This window comes from Triturus cristatus, chromosome 3_2, assembly GCF_964204655.1.
Source record: "Triturus cristatus chromosome 3_2, aTriCri1.1, whole genome shotgun sequence".
NCBI lineage: Eukaryota > Metazoa > Chordata > Amphibia > Caudata > Salamandridae > Triturus > Triturus cristatus.
The window spans coordinates 446,132,925-446,153,286 of NC_140584.1; the positions used below are offsets into that span (position 1 = coordinate 446,132,925).

At 47.4% G+C, this 20,362-nt stretch overlaps 1 protein-coding gene across 1 annotated transcript in view; it reads right to left on the reverse strand.

The window, feature by feature from the left end:
* SPTY2D1 (SPT2 chromatin protein domain containing 1) overlaps positions 1-20,362 on the reverse strand; it is a 239,443-nt gene that overhangs the window by 175,823 nt on the left and 43,258 nt on the right. The window contains exon 2 of the mRNA XM_085648050.1: positions 2,604-2,718. Coding sequence (XP_085504176.1) covers positions 2,604-2,718 — 115 coding nt within the window. The remainder of the gene's footprint in view (positions 1-2,603; positions 2,719-20,362) is intronic.

Consider the following 20,362-nt stretch of genomic DNA (forward strand, 5'->3'; position numbering starts at 1 on the left):
AGGAGTCACCATCACCCACAAGCTTGCGCCAGACATAAATGCGGCACATTCAAGCATCCACTTTAGGACTTGTTCTGGATCTGCAAAAGATCAGAAGAGGACTGGCCTTGCTGTCTGTGACCTGAGAAGAACCCTGAAGGACTGGAACTGCTCCCTCTTATACTCAGGGCAAAGAAGTGGACTCCAAGGGTAAGTTGGCTGATCTGTGTGGCTAGAGAGATGACAAGCTGCGAGATGCCTTTTTTCTAGAAGTACCTAGCTGACCAGTAGCATCTGGACATGGACTGGACCAAACTGTTGGCCTCTGATTGATATGCTGCGAGTCTCAAAGTGCCTCCTCTGAGCTCCTGGGGGGGCTTAACAAGTGTAATCCTGTGCAGAATGACCCTTGTTAATGTATCTTTGCCATACTTCATCACAGTCCGCCTCACAATGCACCTAGGTCCCCGTCCACCGCAATCATTGACTATAACAGTTTGTGCTTTTAGGTGCTATTCTTCTTAAAAAACTTTTTAAAAAATCATAGACCCAGTTCGCCTTATATGATTTTCTCATGTTGGGGTCATTTGTTTCACAAATTTTACTCTACGTTTTTAATTCAGTTTGGGATTTTGTTTTGCATTTTGTTTTGGTAGTACATAAATAATTTACACATTGGCCTAAGCTACTAAGGAGTTGAGATCGGGTTAATTTAGCGACTTTGAGCGTTCACCTTGACAAGAGTTTTGATTATTCTTTGAGAAGGGCAGCCTGCCCCAAATAATAATAAATTTCTTGCAGGCGAGAAAACTAGTCCTCAAGGGAATACTGATAGTAGCTCACCCTTACCGGAGCCAGCTGCCTGAAGCTCAACTCAGAGAGAAAACATAAGTTCACATCCTCGGCTCCACCCCCTCCGCATGGGACAACACCTGGTGGCCCCCTGCTCTCGGAAACCCACCCACCCCAAGAGGTCACGCACACAACCTCGGCATCCTACTCGATTCTTCACTCACCATGAATCGCCAGATCAACGCCATGTCCTCTGCATCCTTCAACACCCTCCGCATACTTCGCAAGATGTTCAAGTGGATCCCCCCCGACTCCAGGAAAACGTCACCCACGCACTCATCACCAGCAGACTGGCCTACCGAAACGCTCTGTACGCTGGAATCTGGAATCAACAAAAAACTCCTCTGCAAACTACAGACCTACCAGAATACCGCAGCCAGACCTATCCTCGACACCCCACGACATGACCACATCACCCAACACATCCACTGGCTCCCCGTCAAAAGAAGAATAACCTTCAAACTGCTCACAGATGCCAACAAAGCCCTCCACAACACCGGACCCCAATACCTCAACGACCGAATCTCCTTTCACGCCCCCAAGAGAAACCTCCGCAGAGCAACCTCACCCTAGCCACCGCCCCTTTTTCTACAGGACCAGAGCAGATGGAAGATCCTTCTCCTACCTCGCAGCCAGGACCTGGAACAAACTCCCCTTCACCCCCGACGAAGCCTGACACTGCACCAATTCAAAAAGGACCTCAAGACCTAGCTCTTCAAAGGATCCCAACGGAGCTGCTCACGTGCCCTCCCTCAGAGCCTCAGGACCCTCAGGGGTGAATAGTACACTCCACAAAACCATGATTGATTGATTGAGGATCCAGGTCTAGCTGTGGTGATGATCTGTGGGGCAGGTAGGCCACGCACAGCACCCCAACCCCAGTCCAGTCCTTTCAAAGAGGGTCAGAGAACAGGGAAACATTAGATGCAGGAACTTCTATTTTTATCAGTTCTGGCACATATCACTTATATACTGTGGGCAATTGTCTAGCTCCCTTGAGTCACTGGCTTTGTTGCCACTGTCATTCAGATCTTTGATCAGTTTACTTGACAATAATGGACAGTATTGCTTCCTACCACTGCCTTTGCCTGGGGAGTGTGGAGGTTTCAGAAGATGTGACTGAAATGGAAGTGGAAGACTCCTTCCTTTGCTGCGAGGGCCGCTAGCAAGACATCTGGTACATGAAGCTGCGAGTCCAATGGGGTCACTTCACTTACATGACCCATCAATAGCCACTGGAAACCTGCCTGACTATGCCTTTGCTTATGCATCTTAAGCTGCAGATGATGGTGCATGGCTGGGAATGTTCAACTCCAACAGAAAATGCCACTTGTGAGATAATGTTCATAAGGACCATGAACATATCTTCTAAAAGCTGTTTGGTCATGGCTTGCTTAGCACACCTTCACATAGAAATTAATTACAACTGAAAAAGGATGACATTAACAAAAAATTATATAAGGCAGTTATGTCTCCAAATCAACAATTTGCGTCTATCATTCACTCTTCTAATACTTTGTTTGCTCTCTTTCTCTCACTCTTCAGCATTCCCATCAACCTCCTTTTCTGCCTACTTTGAGCAATTGTATTCAATTTTACTGGGGGTGGTGGAATATATAATGAGAATTTATTTTGCTCTTTTTGGGTTTATGAACAGTCTCATTTTAAAAAAAAAAAAAAGGGGTTTAAGAAAAAAAAATGCCTAATCAAAGATAAACTAATTTTAAAGAGCATTGCCACGTCATTTAAAGTCAGTTGCTTTTTAGGAATACCTTTCTTTCGTATTTCATCCTCTTTTCTCTTAAGAAATGCTCGCACTGCAGCAGACTGAACACCCTTCACCTTAGGATCCTTTTTAGGGGGGCCCACAGCCAGACTATATCTTTTCTAAAAGAAAAAAGAAGAAAAAAAAGCATAAAACATCTCTATTTCGATACATTAGTGATGCACTGCAATAATCCTATTCACTCAAAAATCCCACCCCTTATCCTAACTTTACAAACAATGGAAATCAGCTATGAGAAGCCCGTGCACCGTATTATTTGAGTTTTTTTAAAACATTTTGTGCTCTTCACAATCATAATAAATAAAAATGCTTTGAGAAGCTATTAAAAGAAATATACTATTTTATCTTTATAAATGAGTTCACAGATGATATAATTGGGTACAGTACCACCTAATTTTGGTGAAAAAGAAATTCCTATCTAAAATTGTGAGATGTCTATTGGTAAAAATAAAAGCCTGTGGACAAAGTGAAATGTTGGGGAAATGATGGACATATTACAAATTAACCGCGAAGATAGCATGGAGCAGGTTGGGAGCAAACATTGTTCCCTATCGATCAAAACATTGAGATTACATGTAGACAAATAAGTAGACACTAGAAAGTCAGAAGATACAAGTTATCGATGTCTGCAGGGGGAAGAATAGGACAATACTGTGGTGGATAGATGCTCACACTATCCAATATTGAAGCAATTTCTGAAGCTGATTGTCAAATGGATCAAAATACAACTGCAGGATGTATCTTTGTTTCATCTAAAGGGGTCTGTTTGGGTTTTGAAGATTCACAAAAGGTCAGTTTGTGACCATTCGTAAACACTTGACATTGTTCTTAAAACGAATGAAAATTTGAAAAAGCACGACAAACCAAAACTTTACCAGAGAATGAATGCATAAGCTATTAATATAGCTGATCAGCAGCAAAAAGCATGCCCATCCAAATCAAAACTTGGTGAGTAAACCAGAACTAGAAAGCGTGCACCGATTAATAGGCCACGTTTTTCCACTTTGACGCACAGTGAGGGGTATGAAGCACTATATAGATGTAACTACAATATAATACAAGAAACTGTCTCAGCTCTTAACACAAGAGCTGGGCCCTGGGTCTGGAATTACATGATGTATCAATACGATACACTAGTCCTACTGCAATCCAGTGCCGCTTTCTAAACCACTGTTCACACTGTCCCACTGGCTGCGATAAATCACTCAATTATCTCCTTCCAGATCAACAGTTGCAATATTCCCTTCACCTCACTCCTCTCTCTTCCGAAACTGATACAATGCCAAAACCAGTGTGCCCAACTTCCGAGTGGACTTATTACTACCCAGCTTTTTAGTTAATTTACCCTCCTTTTCACAATTACCAATCCTGGTGTAAATGTACTGCCCTTACTACAATTACCCTTAATTCTGCCACTTCATATCCACGCATGTTTACGAGAGTCTCTGATGTGTTTGTTGGAGATGTTTTCCCCCAATCCCTACAGGAACTCAGCAGAGCTTTGGTCCGAAAATAGCAGGCTACTGGGTTGCTGTGCCGTTGTACCACAAAAACAGTCTAGTCTAATCTTTGGCTCCTACTGGAGCAAGCTGGTTTGTTTCTCTTCTCGGAGACAAGATGCTTGGGAGGACTGCATTCTGGGTCTGGCAGTTCGAATTTTCGAATGATGATTTCTGTTCAAAATGGCAAGTGGGTGAAGATTCAAGCTAACAGACATTACAAAGAATTGTGCTAAAATAGCCCATACCGACTGCATTTGTCAGGCCTGGTTATTATTCTTTTCCTGTGCTCCTGCCATCAGTGCTTTAAATGGGATTAAATAAACTGGCGGGGGAGGTGTGGAGAAAGAAGCAGAACTAAGAATCTTTTCCAAGAGTTGTTGCCTCTGTAATTGAAGGCATGGCTTAAAACTTGTAAACTATAATCATTTTCTGCACAGTGTGCGCCACGTTACCAATAATTTGGTGCATCGCTGCACTCCGAAGACTACCTTTTCCATATCCCTTTAGTAATGTTTAATTCACTATCTCATAATTTAAATCCCAAATATCCACTGCAAAAATCATTGAAAATTTTCAATGTTAATATTTTATTTGATACTCCTCACAAGCATTGGCAAAGCCGGTAGATCCGTTTTTGTTTTTTAGACATAGGTCTATTTTTGTTATGTTTGGATGCAATACTTCATTTAAGATTTATGAAAGGAAATATTGAGTAAATAAACATTTTGGCCAGTCATTTGAACTATACTGCAGTGGTGACGTTAAAGATAATACAACACTTAACAGGAAAGCCAAGTAACAGGAAGAATCCATGCATAGCATGAACGAGAGATAGTAAAAAGGGAGAAGAAACATATCAATTTAAGAACCATAAGAGTGAAGACTAGAGTACAAAGAAATTATAAATGCTAACGTTTTCATGTTGGCTGCGTAAATAAGTGTACAAACTATAAACTATAAAGCCCTGGGAAGAGGAGTTGGCCTAACGGCAAGGGCGGTCGACCTCAAATCTGGGGAACTGGGTTCGAGTCTTGGCAAGGGCATGCAACATCCTGCGATTCTGGGCAAATCACTTAATCTCCCCATGCCTTAGAAAAATGAATGTGTCCTCATGTAACGCAACTGGTGCTCATGTAAAGCGCTCCGATACCCGATACCTTCGGGTCATGTTCGCGCTATATAAAACTCCGTAGAAAAAAAAAAAAAACAAAGTCGCAGCAGATTCATTCTTTTAAAAAAAAAAAAAAAGAAACCTTGCTTATTTGTTTCACTATTGAATGGTGCACATTCTTCACATTTCGATCAATCATGTGTTTATAAAGCGTGCTACTCACCCGTGAGGGTCTCAAGGTGGTGTCACCAACCACATCGCCATCTTATGGTGCACCTACTTACCTGATTATTCAGTTAAACTCACTCGTTAAAATTGAGTTATCTATTGCTAAAAAGTTAATATCAAGCGATCTGAGGAAACTACTGTTTCTTTTTTACAAAATGACATGGCCAGACGAAGGCTGTATGACTGAGTCTTTTTTTTCGTTGTCGATAATGCTGTACAGCATCGTCAAAAGAAATTGGGAGAGTCAATAGGTTCCAAAGGGGACACCTATTGGCTTTGCAAAGTTATTATTTATTTATTTTTTTTAAACTTTACCTACTACACCTCTCCACCCAAATATATATTGTCATTATGCATTCCTTGCCACCAGTAGTACTACCTCTGTATTTTCTTGCATAATTTAAGTGCCCTTCATGTACTGACATTTTAGGAAACATTGAAATGGGACTCCTCAAATGTAAACCAGCTTGTACAGACTATTTCTTCAATTTTCCAAAATGCCTGTAACACTCAGTAGTTCTTCTGCGCACTAGCCATAAATATAATGAAAAACTTGCACCAAAACAGTGTTACCTCTTAACCCCTTCAGCGCGGCGCGGATTACCGTGCTGTGCTGAAGGGTTCTTGCGCGGGCGGGGCCGTGACGGAGCAGTTCCGTCATCCGCACAGCGCGACCGATGCGCATGACTGAACCGCTCCGTCACAAGCATCGAAAGGGTTAAAGCAATTTTCAAGGTTTGCCATCGATCGGACAAATATTTTCTTTCAGATCAATAGCTACAATATCCGAGGCACCTTAGCCGACACACCAGATACTGGCAAGCCTGAAACTATATGCTATGCTAAGAATTGAATAACTAAAGCAATATGTACCTTTGAGCCATGTTCATATATGGGAACAACTGACCTATGCTAGGTTGGAAAGGTCCATTTCTATGTAACAGCAAATGTGTATATGTCACCATACCTTTACCCTGTCCCTCACCCACTGACTCTTCACAACGAGAGCACTGTAAATATTGAATGCACTGCTATTGATTGGAGCAACTGTGTTGCTAATCATTAATGCTTTGACTTTATATTGCATTAAATGCCTGCATAATTCAAGGAATTAAATTCCTGTTCTTTGAATCATATTGAAGCTCTAAGCGGTGAATGCTTTTTCATTGTATGTGATTTTACAAAAAGTACTACCACAACCTTTTCTAGAGTATACTGCATTACTGACCCAGGTCAGGTAGGTTTTCATGGGTTTTCCCCGTTGAAACTCAACAAGATGGGTTTGTTGGGCAGCTAAAACCATTCAACCACCACAATAGAGAGAAGCTGCCACTATTTGCTGGAGAAGAAATGATAACCTTATGAGGTGGCTCCTTGGCTACTCCTGCCAACTTCTACCTCTTACCTCTACTAAACATAACATCAAAGAGGGATTCAAAGTTATCTCCTAGGCAGCCTGTGTCAGCGTAGCAGGGGTGCACATTCACAGCCAACATCAGCAAGGCAACAGCAAGCATCGATGGCAAACCATCATTTAAATGCAGGCATCAGGGCGCTTAAATCAGCTGGTATATAGGGCACTCAATCCTGCAGATAGGAGAGAGCAAATGCAAGTGACCACAGCAGAGTTAGGTCTACCAGCAGCTCAACAATCCAAGGAGCATTGCTCTCAATACGTCATGCAAATGCAGGCCGAGGGGTGCTTTATCAGTTGAAGTGATCAATACGGAGAGTCAGTGACTGATTGAACAGCCATGACAGAATCAGGCATTTTTGAACAGCTATGATGGAATCGGGTAAGAATGCCTGTCGGCAACTTCCGTCACCACCACAACAATCCAAAATACTACACAACCATACACGATTATTCTCGTAAACTCACTGCTACTCAAGTCAATTAGAGCGGATGACTGTCTGCTTGTCCTGGTTCTAGAACCATTATCAATAAAAGCACTAGACCCCACAGCTATTTTTTTTTCATAGAAGGCCTCTAATTTTATTTCAAAGTAGAGAAACAGGATAGAAATGCAACAACTTATTCTGCACCTTTGTCTTTCTGACAGCGCACTCCTCCTGTGGATTAACCACCATCACCTTCAATTATAATGGCTTAATTATCCATTAAAAATGATTGAAGAAGATACTTTCAAAATTAATTTTTTTATTAAGCAAAATGCTCGTTTTCTTCTCCACTGAAAAATGCAAATTTTTTAGCAACTGCCTCAAAGGTTTAATAGGGTTATAAATGTGAGGAGCGTATCGTTCCACGAAGCTCATAAATGAGAACAACCAGGCTTCATTTCATTGTGCAGGGCTTTCATTGATAGCTCCTAGGAGATATTTCTTTTGGCGTACACCCTTTTCTTCCCAATATTCTGCTTCAGTCTCCAAAAATATACGGTGTTCTTGCTTAAGTGTTAACTCCGCATAGCACGGATTCTCGCATCATTCTGTGTTCCTCTCTGTCTGTTACAAATTCTAGAATTCCTGGAATTGTTTTTATTTCACCTTTAAAGCAGTTGCCTAGAACCAACCTCCGCTTACCTGTGACTGGTCCTTTGACCAGTCTAGGCACTCTCGGAGCCGGCTACCTCGCTTTGAGACACCCCCACCCCGCTCCTTCTGCAATCCACTCTTAAACAGCTTTGTTTCTCCTTGCTTTCTTTTACCCCATCCTTGGCCTCTTCCAAGCTCTTTAACACCTCTGCACTTTTCTGTCAATCTTCCACCCACTTTTTGCTTGCTTTTATCCCTTGCACCTTAATTGCTTTTAGTTTTCTGTAAATCTTTTCAACCGTTTTTGCTTTTTTTCATCCTCTGTGCCACCGTGCTCTTTCACTCGTTTTTCTGTCAATCTTTTGACCCTCTTTCTCTCTCTCTCTCTCTCTCTCTCTCTCTCTTTGTGCGTCTGTGCCCTCTCACTTATTTTTCTGTCAACCTTTTCACCTGTTTTGGCTTGCTTTCTCATTAACCCCTTTTGCCCTTCTTGACTTTCCACTAATTTCTCGGGCCTCCTTCCCCTGTTTCAGGCTTTCAGCTTCCTTTGTCGCTCTCCCTGCAGGCCCCCTTCTGTCCCTTTTCCTGCCTATCCCCGCTCCTTACCTGCTGCCCTTTTCGCATCTCCTTCCCGCACCTTGCAGTCCTACACACCACCTCCGCACTCCTCCTTCCCAGGACCTACTTTATAGTGGATGCTACGCGACCACACCACTGGTGTGCCAAAGACATGGCCACCTGACCGGTCCACGCCTGGTCTGCGCCCACTGCCAATCACCCTGATCTGATCACCCACCCAGTGACACTACGCACTGCTCCTCTGGTCGCTATACCCAGGACTCCACTCACCCCACTGCTGCTGGGTCGCATCCCACACCACAGTAGGGGCCTACACCCACTACCGGTTCACCGGCAGGAAACCACCCACACACACACACACACACACCATCAAAACCAACAACACTCCCACCAAACACCATATGCCTCTGCAAACCCACACCCCAACACTCACTTACATGCATGCTAGTCAACACATGATCTCTGAGTAAACGTGCAACCGAAATGTGATACCTGCTGAGCAGCAACACACCGGACATCCTCTACCTTGCAGAAACTTGGCTCAACCCCACATTGGCACAAGACATCACCGCGGCAATCCCAACGGGCTATAAGACCACATGTCAAGACCATCCTCACAGGCCAGGAGGAGAACTCACAGTCATCCACAAAGAACACATCAACTGTGCAACGCCCACAGAAAGCCCCACCCAATTCATGAAACACCTGCACTTCAAACTGTAGATCTCCGAAAACTTCACTCTAAACTAAACTCTTTCCTACCAACCACCCGAACCACAAGCTTCCTCGCCCAAAGACATTACCACTTCAACAACCAGGTTAAGAACTGTGCAGACTCCCTCACAACCATCAAACTCAACAATCAAAGAAGAACCAACAAGCAAACCAGCTGGTACACGGAGGACCTTCGAGACTGCAAACACCATTGGAAACGGCTTGAGAGAAAATAGAGAGCCAACAGCAATGCCACAGACAGAACCACCTACAAGGTAGCACACAGGCACTACTACCAGCAAATGAGAGGGACCAAGAAAAGCACTAGCTGAACGCATTCAGGGAAGCACCAACTACTGCAAAGAGGTCTCCTCAATCATGAGGGACCTCACCACACACCTGGCCTGTCCACAGCGTTACTCCTGCCCAAGAACTTTGCAATGACCTATAAAACTTCTTCCACAACAAAATCACTAGCATCTACAGCAGCTTTGTACACCAAGGCCCTAGCAATCTCATAACCAACCTGTCCATCACCTACCAAGACAACCACATAACCAAACGGGAAACTCTCACTAGAGATGACGCAGCCATGATCGAAAAGACCATCCACTCATTTGCCCCAACAGATTCATGCCCCCGCATCTATAACTTGAGAGCAGCACAAATCAACGCCACCCTCATCCACATAATCAACAACTGCAGCAGATCAGCCACATTCCCGGATGACTGGAAGAATGCTGCAGTCAATGCCTTCCTCAAGAAATTATCAGCCAGTCTACCTGAACCAACTAAGCAACTTCTGTCCGAACTCCTTGCTTCCCTACCCAGCTAAAGTGATAGAGAAGGCCATCAGTAAGCAACTCACAACCCCTACGAGCTACACCACCAGCTGGACAACACTCAATCAGACTTTAGAAAAAGCCACAGCATCAACGTCGCCTCATCATAGCAGCTGACATACGGAGAAGCCTAAACCGAGGAGAAACATCGGCCCTCATCCTACTCGACTTCTCTGTGGCATTCAACACAGAATCACACAACATACTCATCAGAAGACTAAGGAGATCGGCATCCAAAGACCAGCACTCAAACAGATCTGCTCTGTTCTCACAGGAAGAACCCCAAAATGTCAGACTGCCACCATTCAAATCGAAGTTCATGAACCTGATCGGCAGAGTCCCCCACGGATCACCCCTTAGCCTTATCCTTTCCAACATTTACATAACACCACTTGCCAACACAATCAGATCCCAAGGCATGAACATCATCGCCTATGCCTACGACACCAAGCTCATCCTTTTCCCGACAGACCACGCTAACAGCACCAGAACAAACTTCACCAACTGCATGACCATAGTAGCAGAATGGATAAGACCCAACTGCCTGAAACTTAACTCCGACAAGACAGAAGTACTAGTCTTCGGAAACAAGACATCCCCATCGGACACCACCTGGTGGCCGACTGAGCTAGGACCAACACCATCCATTCACACCAAAAACCTGGAGATCACCCTGGACAACAAGTGCCACATGACGGCACAAATCAATACAGTAAGCACTGCCTGATTCCACATCCTTTGAATGCTTTGAAAGGCCTCTAAATGGCTGCCACAGAACACCAGACGAACTTTCACACAAGAACTCATCACCAGCAAACTCAACTACGGCAATGCACTCTACACCGGAATTTCCAAGCAGCTCTCACAGACACCAGACCATCCAAAATGCCGCAGCAAGACTCATCCTCAAACTCCCATGATGCCCCCCACATTTCACCTCACCTCAGAGAGCTCCACTGGTTCCCCATTCAACAAAGCAGCCAATTCAAACTCTTCATGCATCACATTACAGCCCTGAATAAGGAACATATTAGGCTCCTCTTGGGCTAAATCAAAATCAGGATCTCCCCAAGATCCTGCACCCCCACATTTTACTTAAGGTTGAGGAGTCTGTTCTCTCCACCATAGCAGAGCTCCTCACACTATCCCTTGAAACCAGTATAGTTCCAAAGAAGTGAAAGCATGTAATTGTGAGGCCCTTGTTGAAGAAACCCCACCTAGATCCAGCAGTATTGGAGAACTTTCACCCTATCTCGCTGCTACCCATCCTTGGAAAATTACTGGAAAAACATGCTAAACATATCAGACCACAACACAGTACAGAATCAGTACTTCTGGCTGTCAATGAGGAGCTCAAATTGATATTAGATCAAGGGGGCTCAGCCGCAACCCTGCTCCTAGATCTGAGTGAGTCTTTTGACTCCGCGGACCACTCTACCCTGCCACATTGGCTGAGGGAGGTTGGCATGCATGACAAAGCCCTTCAATGGCTCACCTCCTTTTTGAGGGACAGAGCATTTCAGATCATGGAATCCACCTGTCTTTCCGATACTTTGCCAGTCTCATTTTGAGTACCACAGGGCTCGTCTCTCAGCCCCACATTGTTTAACATATATATGCGCCAATTACCAAAAATTGTTCAGGAATTTGGGCTGTTGATCGTGTCATATGAGGAAGACACACAGTTGGTGCTATAAGTGGCGGAGGGGCCGAACTCAAATCACCTCCAATTGGTACCCTGCATGGAATAGGTGGCTAATTGGATGGCCAACTGTAGCCTAAAATTAAATGGCGATAACCTGGAGCTGATGATCCTGGGAAATATTCACTGGCCCAGGGCCATGATTAACTGGCCAGAAGATTGGGGAATACCTCCCATCCCCAAACCATCAATAAAGAATCTGGGCATGTGGCCGGATAATACTCTTTAGATGGAAATCCAAGCTAAAAGAGTAGCAGCAACCTGCTTTGGTGTACTCAGAATGATCCGTAAGACCATAAAACTTATCCCAGAACAGGCACAAAGAACTGTGGTCCAGGCACTCCTGGTCTCGTGTCTTGATTATGGCAATTCCCTATGTCTGGGCTCATCAAAATATATTATTAACAGGCTGTAGGTGGTGCAGAATGCGGCGGTCAGGCTACTCTTGAAAATTCTTAGACAGGAATCAGTAAAAACTTCATCGAAACAGCTTCACTGGCTGCCCAGCATAGCCAGGATCAAATTTAAATCCCTCTGCCTGGCTCATAAAGCAATGAATGGCAGGAGCCCAGCCATACTCAGGGAACTTATGTCACCATATGTACCAAAGAAGTACCTCAGGTCATCCCATGACTGCCTCAAAGACGCTGAGGATCAAAAGATCAAGATGGGGCGGTAGATCCTTTTCATTCCTGGTCCTGAAGTTGTGGAATTCCATGGCCAGGGAACTTAGGTTGCTGGAAGAAGAACCCAGCTTCAGGAAAAAAACTCAAGGTTTGGTTGTTCCCATGATAATTACACTATTTGTTCTGCTGCCAGCATCTCTCTCTGTCAGCGCCGGGTTGCCCTTGGGCAGCTAGGCACTTTATAAAACCGCCTAACATAAAATAACATGCATACATACAAAGCCTTGTACAACACCAGACTAGCATAACTAAACAGCCATATACACTTCCACCAGCTAGCCAGACAAAAACGCTCAGCCTCGCTCTCACTCGCACATACACCCCGCAATTGCAAGAACGTAACAGGAGGGTGCGCATTGTCCTACATCGCACCCAAAACTTGGATCAAACTCCCTCAATTCATCAGATCCTTCTATTCACTTCTTGAGCTCTGCAAGAAGCTTAAGACCTGCCTATTTGAATAACCGTGCGGGGCCCTTCGCCTTACACTTCTGCCCAAGTGGCTGAATAACCTCATGCGTTATTAGCGCCCTCTATTAATCAACATAACATAAACAAACAATTCATGATTCTTTGAAAGACTGAAAGCAGAAAGCAAATAAATGGCAGAAGACAGAACTGAAATAGAACTGCAATTGTAATTAAGGCTATTAATGCTTTTTAGCCAGGTTTTAAATATATTTGGCAGTAAGCTGATCGGAGATCTAATTTACTGAAACACTTTCTTCATTTAATATAAGTAGCATTTCTCCAATGATGGGAATCGGAAATAATCAGAATATCTTTATCAAACTGCATATGCGGACACCAAATGTTATTTTCTGAATTTGTAGTCATAAAATTGCGACGGGGATATTCAATTTGTTCTATTATGGCATCAGCTATCATTTTATCCAGCAGTTTAGTCACCTCCTGAATAGGACTCGTCCACTTTGTAAGAGGTGTTGCACAGGAATTGAGCCCACCATCTTAATTTCATGCACATATCCAGTAAGCTTTGCTATATCATTCGTTTTGTTATAACATCCTTTAGCAAAATGACTAAGTGTGCAACATTTCTTATGTTGGGCTTGACTTGCTAAATGTGTTGCACAGCAATATATATTTTGATTACTTCTACTGCCATCTCCATGGTTTTCTCATTCAAACCTTTCTTTGGACACTACTCTTCACTCAAATGTTTCTTAAATAAATAAAAAAACGAGTTAGTTACTTACCTGTACACTATGGTTCTCCAGTATTATCTTTCATAGATTCACATGCTTGTATCTTCCCCGTCGTCATGGTGGGAGTCTCACGGTAACAGAATGACCACAGCAGTATTAGAAAAAACTGCATAGAAAAATCCTATAGCGAATCATCTTATTTGGTAACCAAATCTCATCATTATTTGGTCCAAGACTCAGCCAATCGACTGCCAGCCCTAACATCACACTCCCCAGCAGAGCCTTCCTGCCTCAGATTTCCAGCCCCAAGTGTGAGACTAGGATACATCTAGAGATAATGAGGTTCTGCCTGAGAAATGGGGAGGTGGGCGGGCCGCATGTGAATCTATGAAAGATAATACTGGAGAACCATAGTGTACAGCTAAGTAACTAGTTTTTTCTCCAGTATTCAATCTTTCATAGATTCACATGCTTGTATCAGAATAGCAAGCAGTCCTTATCCCAAACTGCATTTCCAGGATAGAACCCCCAATAGACAGTGGGCTCTGTTTCTTTGTATAGAATGTTAACATACATTACCGTTTTCAAAATATATCAGAAAATCATTAGTTGAGAAGATATATAAATGTTTGTAATATGCAAATCAAAACATTTGCCTAAATATACATATAAATATATATCTATATATACACATCCAATTATATTATAATAAATACCTTAATGAAATAGATGCTGTAGAACCGCCTGTCCCACTGCTGCATCTTTTTTCCATGCTGTGTCCAAACAATAGTGTCTGGTGAAGGTGTGCGCATTTCTCCATGTCGCAGCTCTACAAATGTCTGGCAATGACACTCCTGCGAATAGAGCCGTAGAAGTTGCCATCTTTCTTGTGGAGTGCGCACGTACCTTGGCTTGTAAAGGTTTTCCAGCTTTAACATGACACAAGGAGATCACCGAAGTTATCCACCTTGAAATACTGGATCTGGAGAGTGCCAAACCTTTCCTAGGGCCAGAAAAGGCTACAAAGAGTTGATTTGTTTTTCTGAACGATTTTGTCTTATCAATGTAAAATTTCAGCCATCATTTAATGTCCAAAGAGTGTAGAGCTATTTCTGCAGATGATGAAGGGTCTTTAAAAAATGTAGGTAAAACCACTGGTTCATTCAGATGAAAGCTGGAGGGGACCTTAGGAATACACTTCGGATTCGTTTTCAGAATAACTCTGTCTTGCCTGAATTGTAGAAATGGTTCTGCAATTGAGAAGGCTTGGATCTCACTGACCCTTCTTGCCGACATGAGCGCTAGTAGTAACGCTGTCTTCCATGAGATAAATTGCAAATCCGCCTTATGTATTGGCTCAAATGGCGGTTTCATTAGCTGTGCAAGAACCGTATTAAGCTGCCAAGGAATTACTGGTCTTTGAACTGGAGGAAACATTCTGAAAAGTCCTTTGAGGAATTCTTTAATAACTCTTTGGGACCAAAGAGATGGCCGGTCAGGAACTCTTGTGTACCTTGAAATAGCGGCCAAATGTACTTTTTTTTAAAAAGAATTTTATTGTTTTGTAAAACAGTGAAAACAGTAGGACATTGAAGCGAGCCTTGTATACATATCCATAAGAAGAGCATCACCCCCTTGCACAGTCCCTCAACCACCCCAAGTTCTAATGCATTTCGAAATACCCTAAGGCCCCATCCCCCCACCGCCCCCCAGGTTCCCCTAGCCATCAGAGTCAGAGGAGTCCTCATCGGAGAGAGGTGGCGGTTCGCATATTTCTCCCCTGTACTTGTTCCATGCCCCCCAGACCTTGGCCCACTTGCGGGGACATCCCCGTCTAAGGAACACAGAGCGTTCCGCAAACATGGCTGCGTCCATGTCTTTGCGCCACTTGGACAGCAGCGGCACCTCCTCTGCACCCCATTTTTGGGCTATATTTCTTTTGGCCGTTATGATGCCCAGCGTCACCCAACCCTGCGTCTGACGATTAAGGTCGTTGGGCTCCCACACATTTATCAAGCAGCGTCTGGGTTCCGGTAGCAGTGATATCCCACACGCCTGTGACATTGTACGCAGCACTCGTTTCCAGAAGTCTTGAATGAATGGGCAGTCCCAGATAGTGTGATAAAAGGTGCCCTCCTCCCCGCAACCCCGCAGGCAGAAGGGATGTGGCGCCCTGCCCAGCTTGTGTAGTAAGCATCTGGTGTAGTAGGAGCGATGCAATATACGAAGTTGCACCAGTCGCAGCCTCGAGGGTATACCCGCCTCGCGCGGCGAGGCCAGTGCCTCACGCCACTCTGGGTCATCAAGGTCGCCAAGTTCGTCAGCCCACCGCTCCCGCAGAGTCCCCATAGGGTCCGGGAGATTGTTGACCAGCTTGCGGTACGTGAAGGAGGTGGCCCTCTTTGGCATATATTCCGTCAGCAACCTGTCCTCCAGCGGGGACGCCTCCGGAACCTTCGCTCCAGGCGCCAACTGTGTCATTAAGGCATGCTTCATTTGGAGGTAGCGGAACCATTCCGAGGGGGCCAGCTCGTACTGCTGCTGTAAGCTCGCAAACCGAACAACCTCCCCCTTGTGCCACACATCGCCTATCGTCGATATTCCAATGGTATCCCAAGCGTCGAAGCCCTTGCTGTCTCTCAGACGTCCCAGCTTCCTGGCATCCCACAGAGGTGTTAGCTGAGTCAGGACTCCTCGCCATCCCAACTTGGCCTGAGCGGCATGCCAGATTGATATAGTCTGTCGCAGAGGGCCGACCATCCTCGATATCAATCGGGTGTCATACAGTGGGGACAGCATACCCCTCTCACCCAGTACGTCCCTATCCGCCTTGAACGCCGGGTCAGTTTGAGGCGCGTGGAGCCACTGGTTGATTACCTTCAGCTGCGCCGCCCAGTAATACAGCTGGATATCCGGGAGTGCAATTCCTCCATCATACCACCCACAGACCAGCTTAGACTGCGCTATGCGCGCCGGCTTGTTGCCCCAAAGCAGGCTGGACACCTGCGCCGCTATCGCACGGAAGTAGGCCGGAGGCACCTGGAATGGGGTATTCTCCAGTATATAGAGAAACCGCGGCAGAGCCATCATCTTGAAGAGCGCCGCTCTCCCGACCAGGGTCAGGGGCAGCGCTCCCCAGTACTGCACGTCCCGCTTAAGGCGGTCTATCTGAGGGCTGAGATTGCGCTTGAAGAACTCCGTCTGATCCAGCGCGATATGTATTCCCAGGTATTTGAAAGACTCCTCCGCCACCCGGAGCGGGCAACTCGACGGTAACCGCGGAGGTGGGCCCCGTAGTACCAGGAGGACCGACTTCGACCAGTTGATCGTGTACCCAGACGCCCGGCCAAAAATCTCGCAGATGTTCAGTAGCGTTAGGATGGAACTCCTCGGGGAGGACAGATATAGCAGTATGTCATCCGCGTAAAGGGAGACGCGGTCCTCCCAGTCGGCAGACCACCGGAGGCCTCGCATCATGGGCTCCCAACGGATCCAGGCCGCCAACGGCTCCAGCACTAGGGCGAAGAGCAGAGGTGACAGAGGGCAGCCCTGTCTCGTGCCACGCGACAATGGGAAGTCCTCCGACATGTGTCCGTTGGCCGTGACATGGGCTAGGGGCTTAGTGTAGAGGAGCTGGACCCAGGCACAAAATTTCGGTCCGAACCCCAGATGTTGGAGTACCGCGAAGAGAAAGGGCCACTCCACCATGTCGAACGCCATGCGGGCGTCAAGGGAAAGAATGACAGCCGGTTCCTGCAACCGCCCCACGCGGGCCAGCACCCCATGCAGCCGCCTCAGATTGTGAGACGTACTCCTGCCAGGCATAAAACCGGATTGATCCGGGTGTACAATGTCAGATAGGTGAGGCGTGAGCCGAGCGGCCAACGCCTTCGCTAGGATCTTTGCCTCCGCGTTGATCAGTGAAATGGGACGGTATGAGGTGCATTGGTCCTTCGGCTTACCCGGCTTCGGGATTACCACAATGGTGGCCGTCCGCTGGTCGTCAGGGAGTTCCCCCACCTCGAGGCAGTGCGTGAACATATTCAGCAGGTGCGGCGTTAACGTCTCGGAGAGTCGCTGGTAAAGCTCAATTGGTATGCCGTTCGGTCCGAGCGCCTTACCGGGCTGCAGCGCGCCGATAGCCGCCTGGAGCTCCTCCACCGTGAGCTCAGCCTCGAGCATCTCTCGAGCCTCAGGGGAGAGTTTGGGCATCTGCAGGTCCTTGATGTAGGTCAGTGCCGTCTCCACCGTCATGGTCGAGCTGGAGGAGTAGACCTCACGGAAGTACCCCGTCAGAGTGCGCACTATCACCCGTGGGTCCGTGACTGTCATTCCCTCATCAGTGCTCAACTGCGCAATCCCCCTGGCGCCGTCGTCGCGCCTGTCAAGCCACGCCAGTAACCTGCCAGTTTTGTCCCCCACATCATAAACTGTATGCCTCGAAGCCTCAAGGCGCTGCCGGACTTGCTCAGCGAGGTGCTCTTTGTATTTCGTCTGAGCCACATAGAGGTCGTGCGAGGCCGCACGGGAGGGAGCCGCGGCCTGGCGGGCCTCCGCCGCCCTGAGTTCGGTTTCAAGCGATTGCAGTTCGGCCACCTGTTCGCGCTTGTGCGCCGATATGGCCGCCATCGCCCGGCCCCGCACCACCGTTTTGTACGCCTCCCAGAGAGTCGCAGGGGAGTCCACCGAAGTCGCATTTTCCTGGAAGTAGAATTTGGTCGCTTGCACTATGGTTTTACTGATCTTTGGTAGGCGAATGTAGCTAGGGCGTAGCGGGTAAACGCGGCGGCGCTGTAGGTGATGACTGGCATATTGCAAGAGGATCGGGGAGTGGTCAGATATGCCTCTGGGTCGAATGTCTATGTTGGCAACATTCTGAAGACAACCAGGGGAACCTAGGAAGTAATCAATGCGGGTAAGGCTGTCATGTACCCCGGAGTGGTACGTGTAATGCTGTGCCGCCGGATGATGCAGCCGCCATATGTCCGTTAACCCGATCGCCGTCGCGAAGCCCGCGAGACGGGACACTCCCCCGGCCCTCCTCCTAGGTGGAGACCGATCAGCGAGGTCGTCCATTACCGCGTTGAAGTCGCCACCCAATAATACCTCCCCCTCCGGTAGTGCTAGCAGGAATTCACTGAGTGCCGGGAGCGCCGAAGCATGCAGTCCGGGCGGGATATAGACAGACACTATGTTGATGGGCCGGCCCTCCCATTGAACGTGCGCTGCAGCGAAACGCCCAGCCCCGTCTGTGTGTACACTCAGCACGATCAAGGGGGACCGACACCGCAGCAGGATACCAACCCCCCGGGACCCAGAGGTGAATTCAGAGTGCGCCACCATCTTATACCCCCATCTGTCAAGCGCTTTAGTGGTGGAGCCAGTAAGGTGGGTCTCCTGGAGCAAGGCCACCGTCGGGGAGCATCTTTTGAGGCTATGCAGGACTAGGCCCCGCTTAATTTTATCTCCCAAGCCCCGTACGTTCCATGTGAGTAAGGAGAGAGGTGGCGCCGAAGTCAGAGCGCCGGCAAGGGGGGGGTCGCGCTGCGCCTCAGACATTACGGTGGTTGGGCAAAGTGACGGAGCATGGTACGGATAGCGGGGCGTGATGCATGTACCATGCAGTGAAGGTGTGATGAGTTTAGATCAAAGGCCCGTGTCCTACAGAACCACAACAGAAAAACAGAACTACATAACATTCCCCACTCCCCCCCCCCCCCCTCCCTGCCTCCCTGCCACACGGACTCAGAACTGCCCGCCACCCCAACTCAGCAGAGTGCTCCATTCCCAAAACCCCAACTAGTACTTGCGCTGTAAAGAGCGTGGGGTCCGAGGAAGACCATAGCATCCCCTGTCCCCAGGTCCCATCGTTCACACCCTCTGGCAGCAGGGCGTAGGTCAGTCCAGCATCCGCGGGCACCAGTTATTGGTCTCCGGCTTCACGCCGCCGCTGTGGCATCAGCCGTCGGGTTCCCCCTCAGTCTCCTCCGTACGTCGGTCGCGGCCCTCAGAGTCCTCCTCACTCCCCACGCGTCTCGCCCTGCGGGCCGAGCGGCCACCACCCGCAGCCGGGCGCCAGCCCTCCAGCCAGTCATGGGCCTCCTCCGGTGTGTTGAAAAATACAGTTTTGCCATCCGCCACTACACGGAGTCGCGCCGGGAAGAGCATGGCGTAGGGAAGTTCCCGGGCCCTCAGCTTCTTTTTGACCTCCAGGAAACTGCGGCGCTGGGCCGCCACCGCCGCCGTATAGTCCGGGAAGAAGGACACTGTGGAGTTCTGGAGACGGATGGGTGGCGCCACCCGTGCCGCCTGAAGAATGGCATCCCTGTCGCGGAAATTGAACAGGCGGGCCAGGACGGGCCGCGGGGGCGCACCCACCCGCGGTCGGCCGCCGGGCACCCTGTGGGCGCGCTCCACCGAGAAGAAGGCGGATAGGCCCCTGGGTTGCAACTTGGACTTGATCAAGTCTTCAATATAGAGGTCCATGGCTGGGTGGCCTTCGCTTTCGGGGATCCCTGTAATGCGCACGTTGTTGCGGCGAGAACGCCCCTCCTGATCATCCAGCCTGGCCGCCATGCGCTTGTTGTCCGCCTCCAGCTGGGATACCTTCTGTAGGAGACAACTCGTGTCTTTCGTTAGCGTCTCTGTCACCTGCTCAACATCCGCAATCCTGGCCGACATTTTGTGGAAGTCCGCTCGGAGAAGGGACACATCCGTGG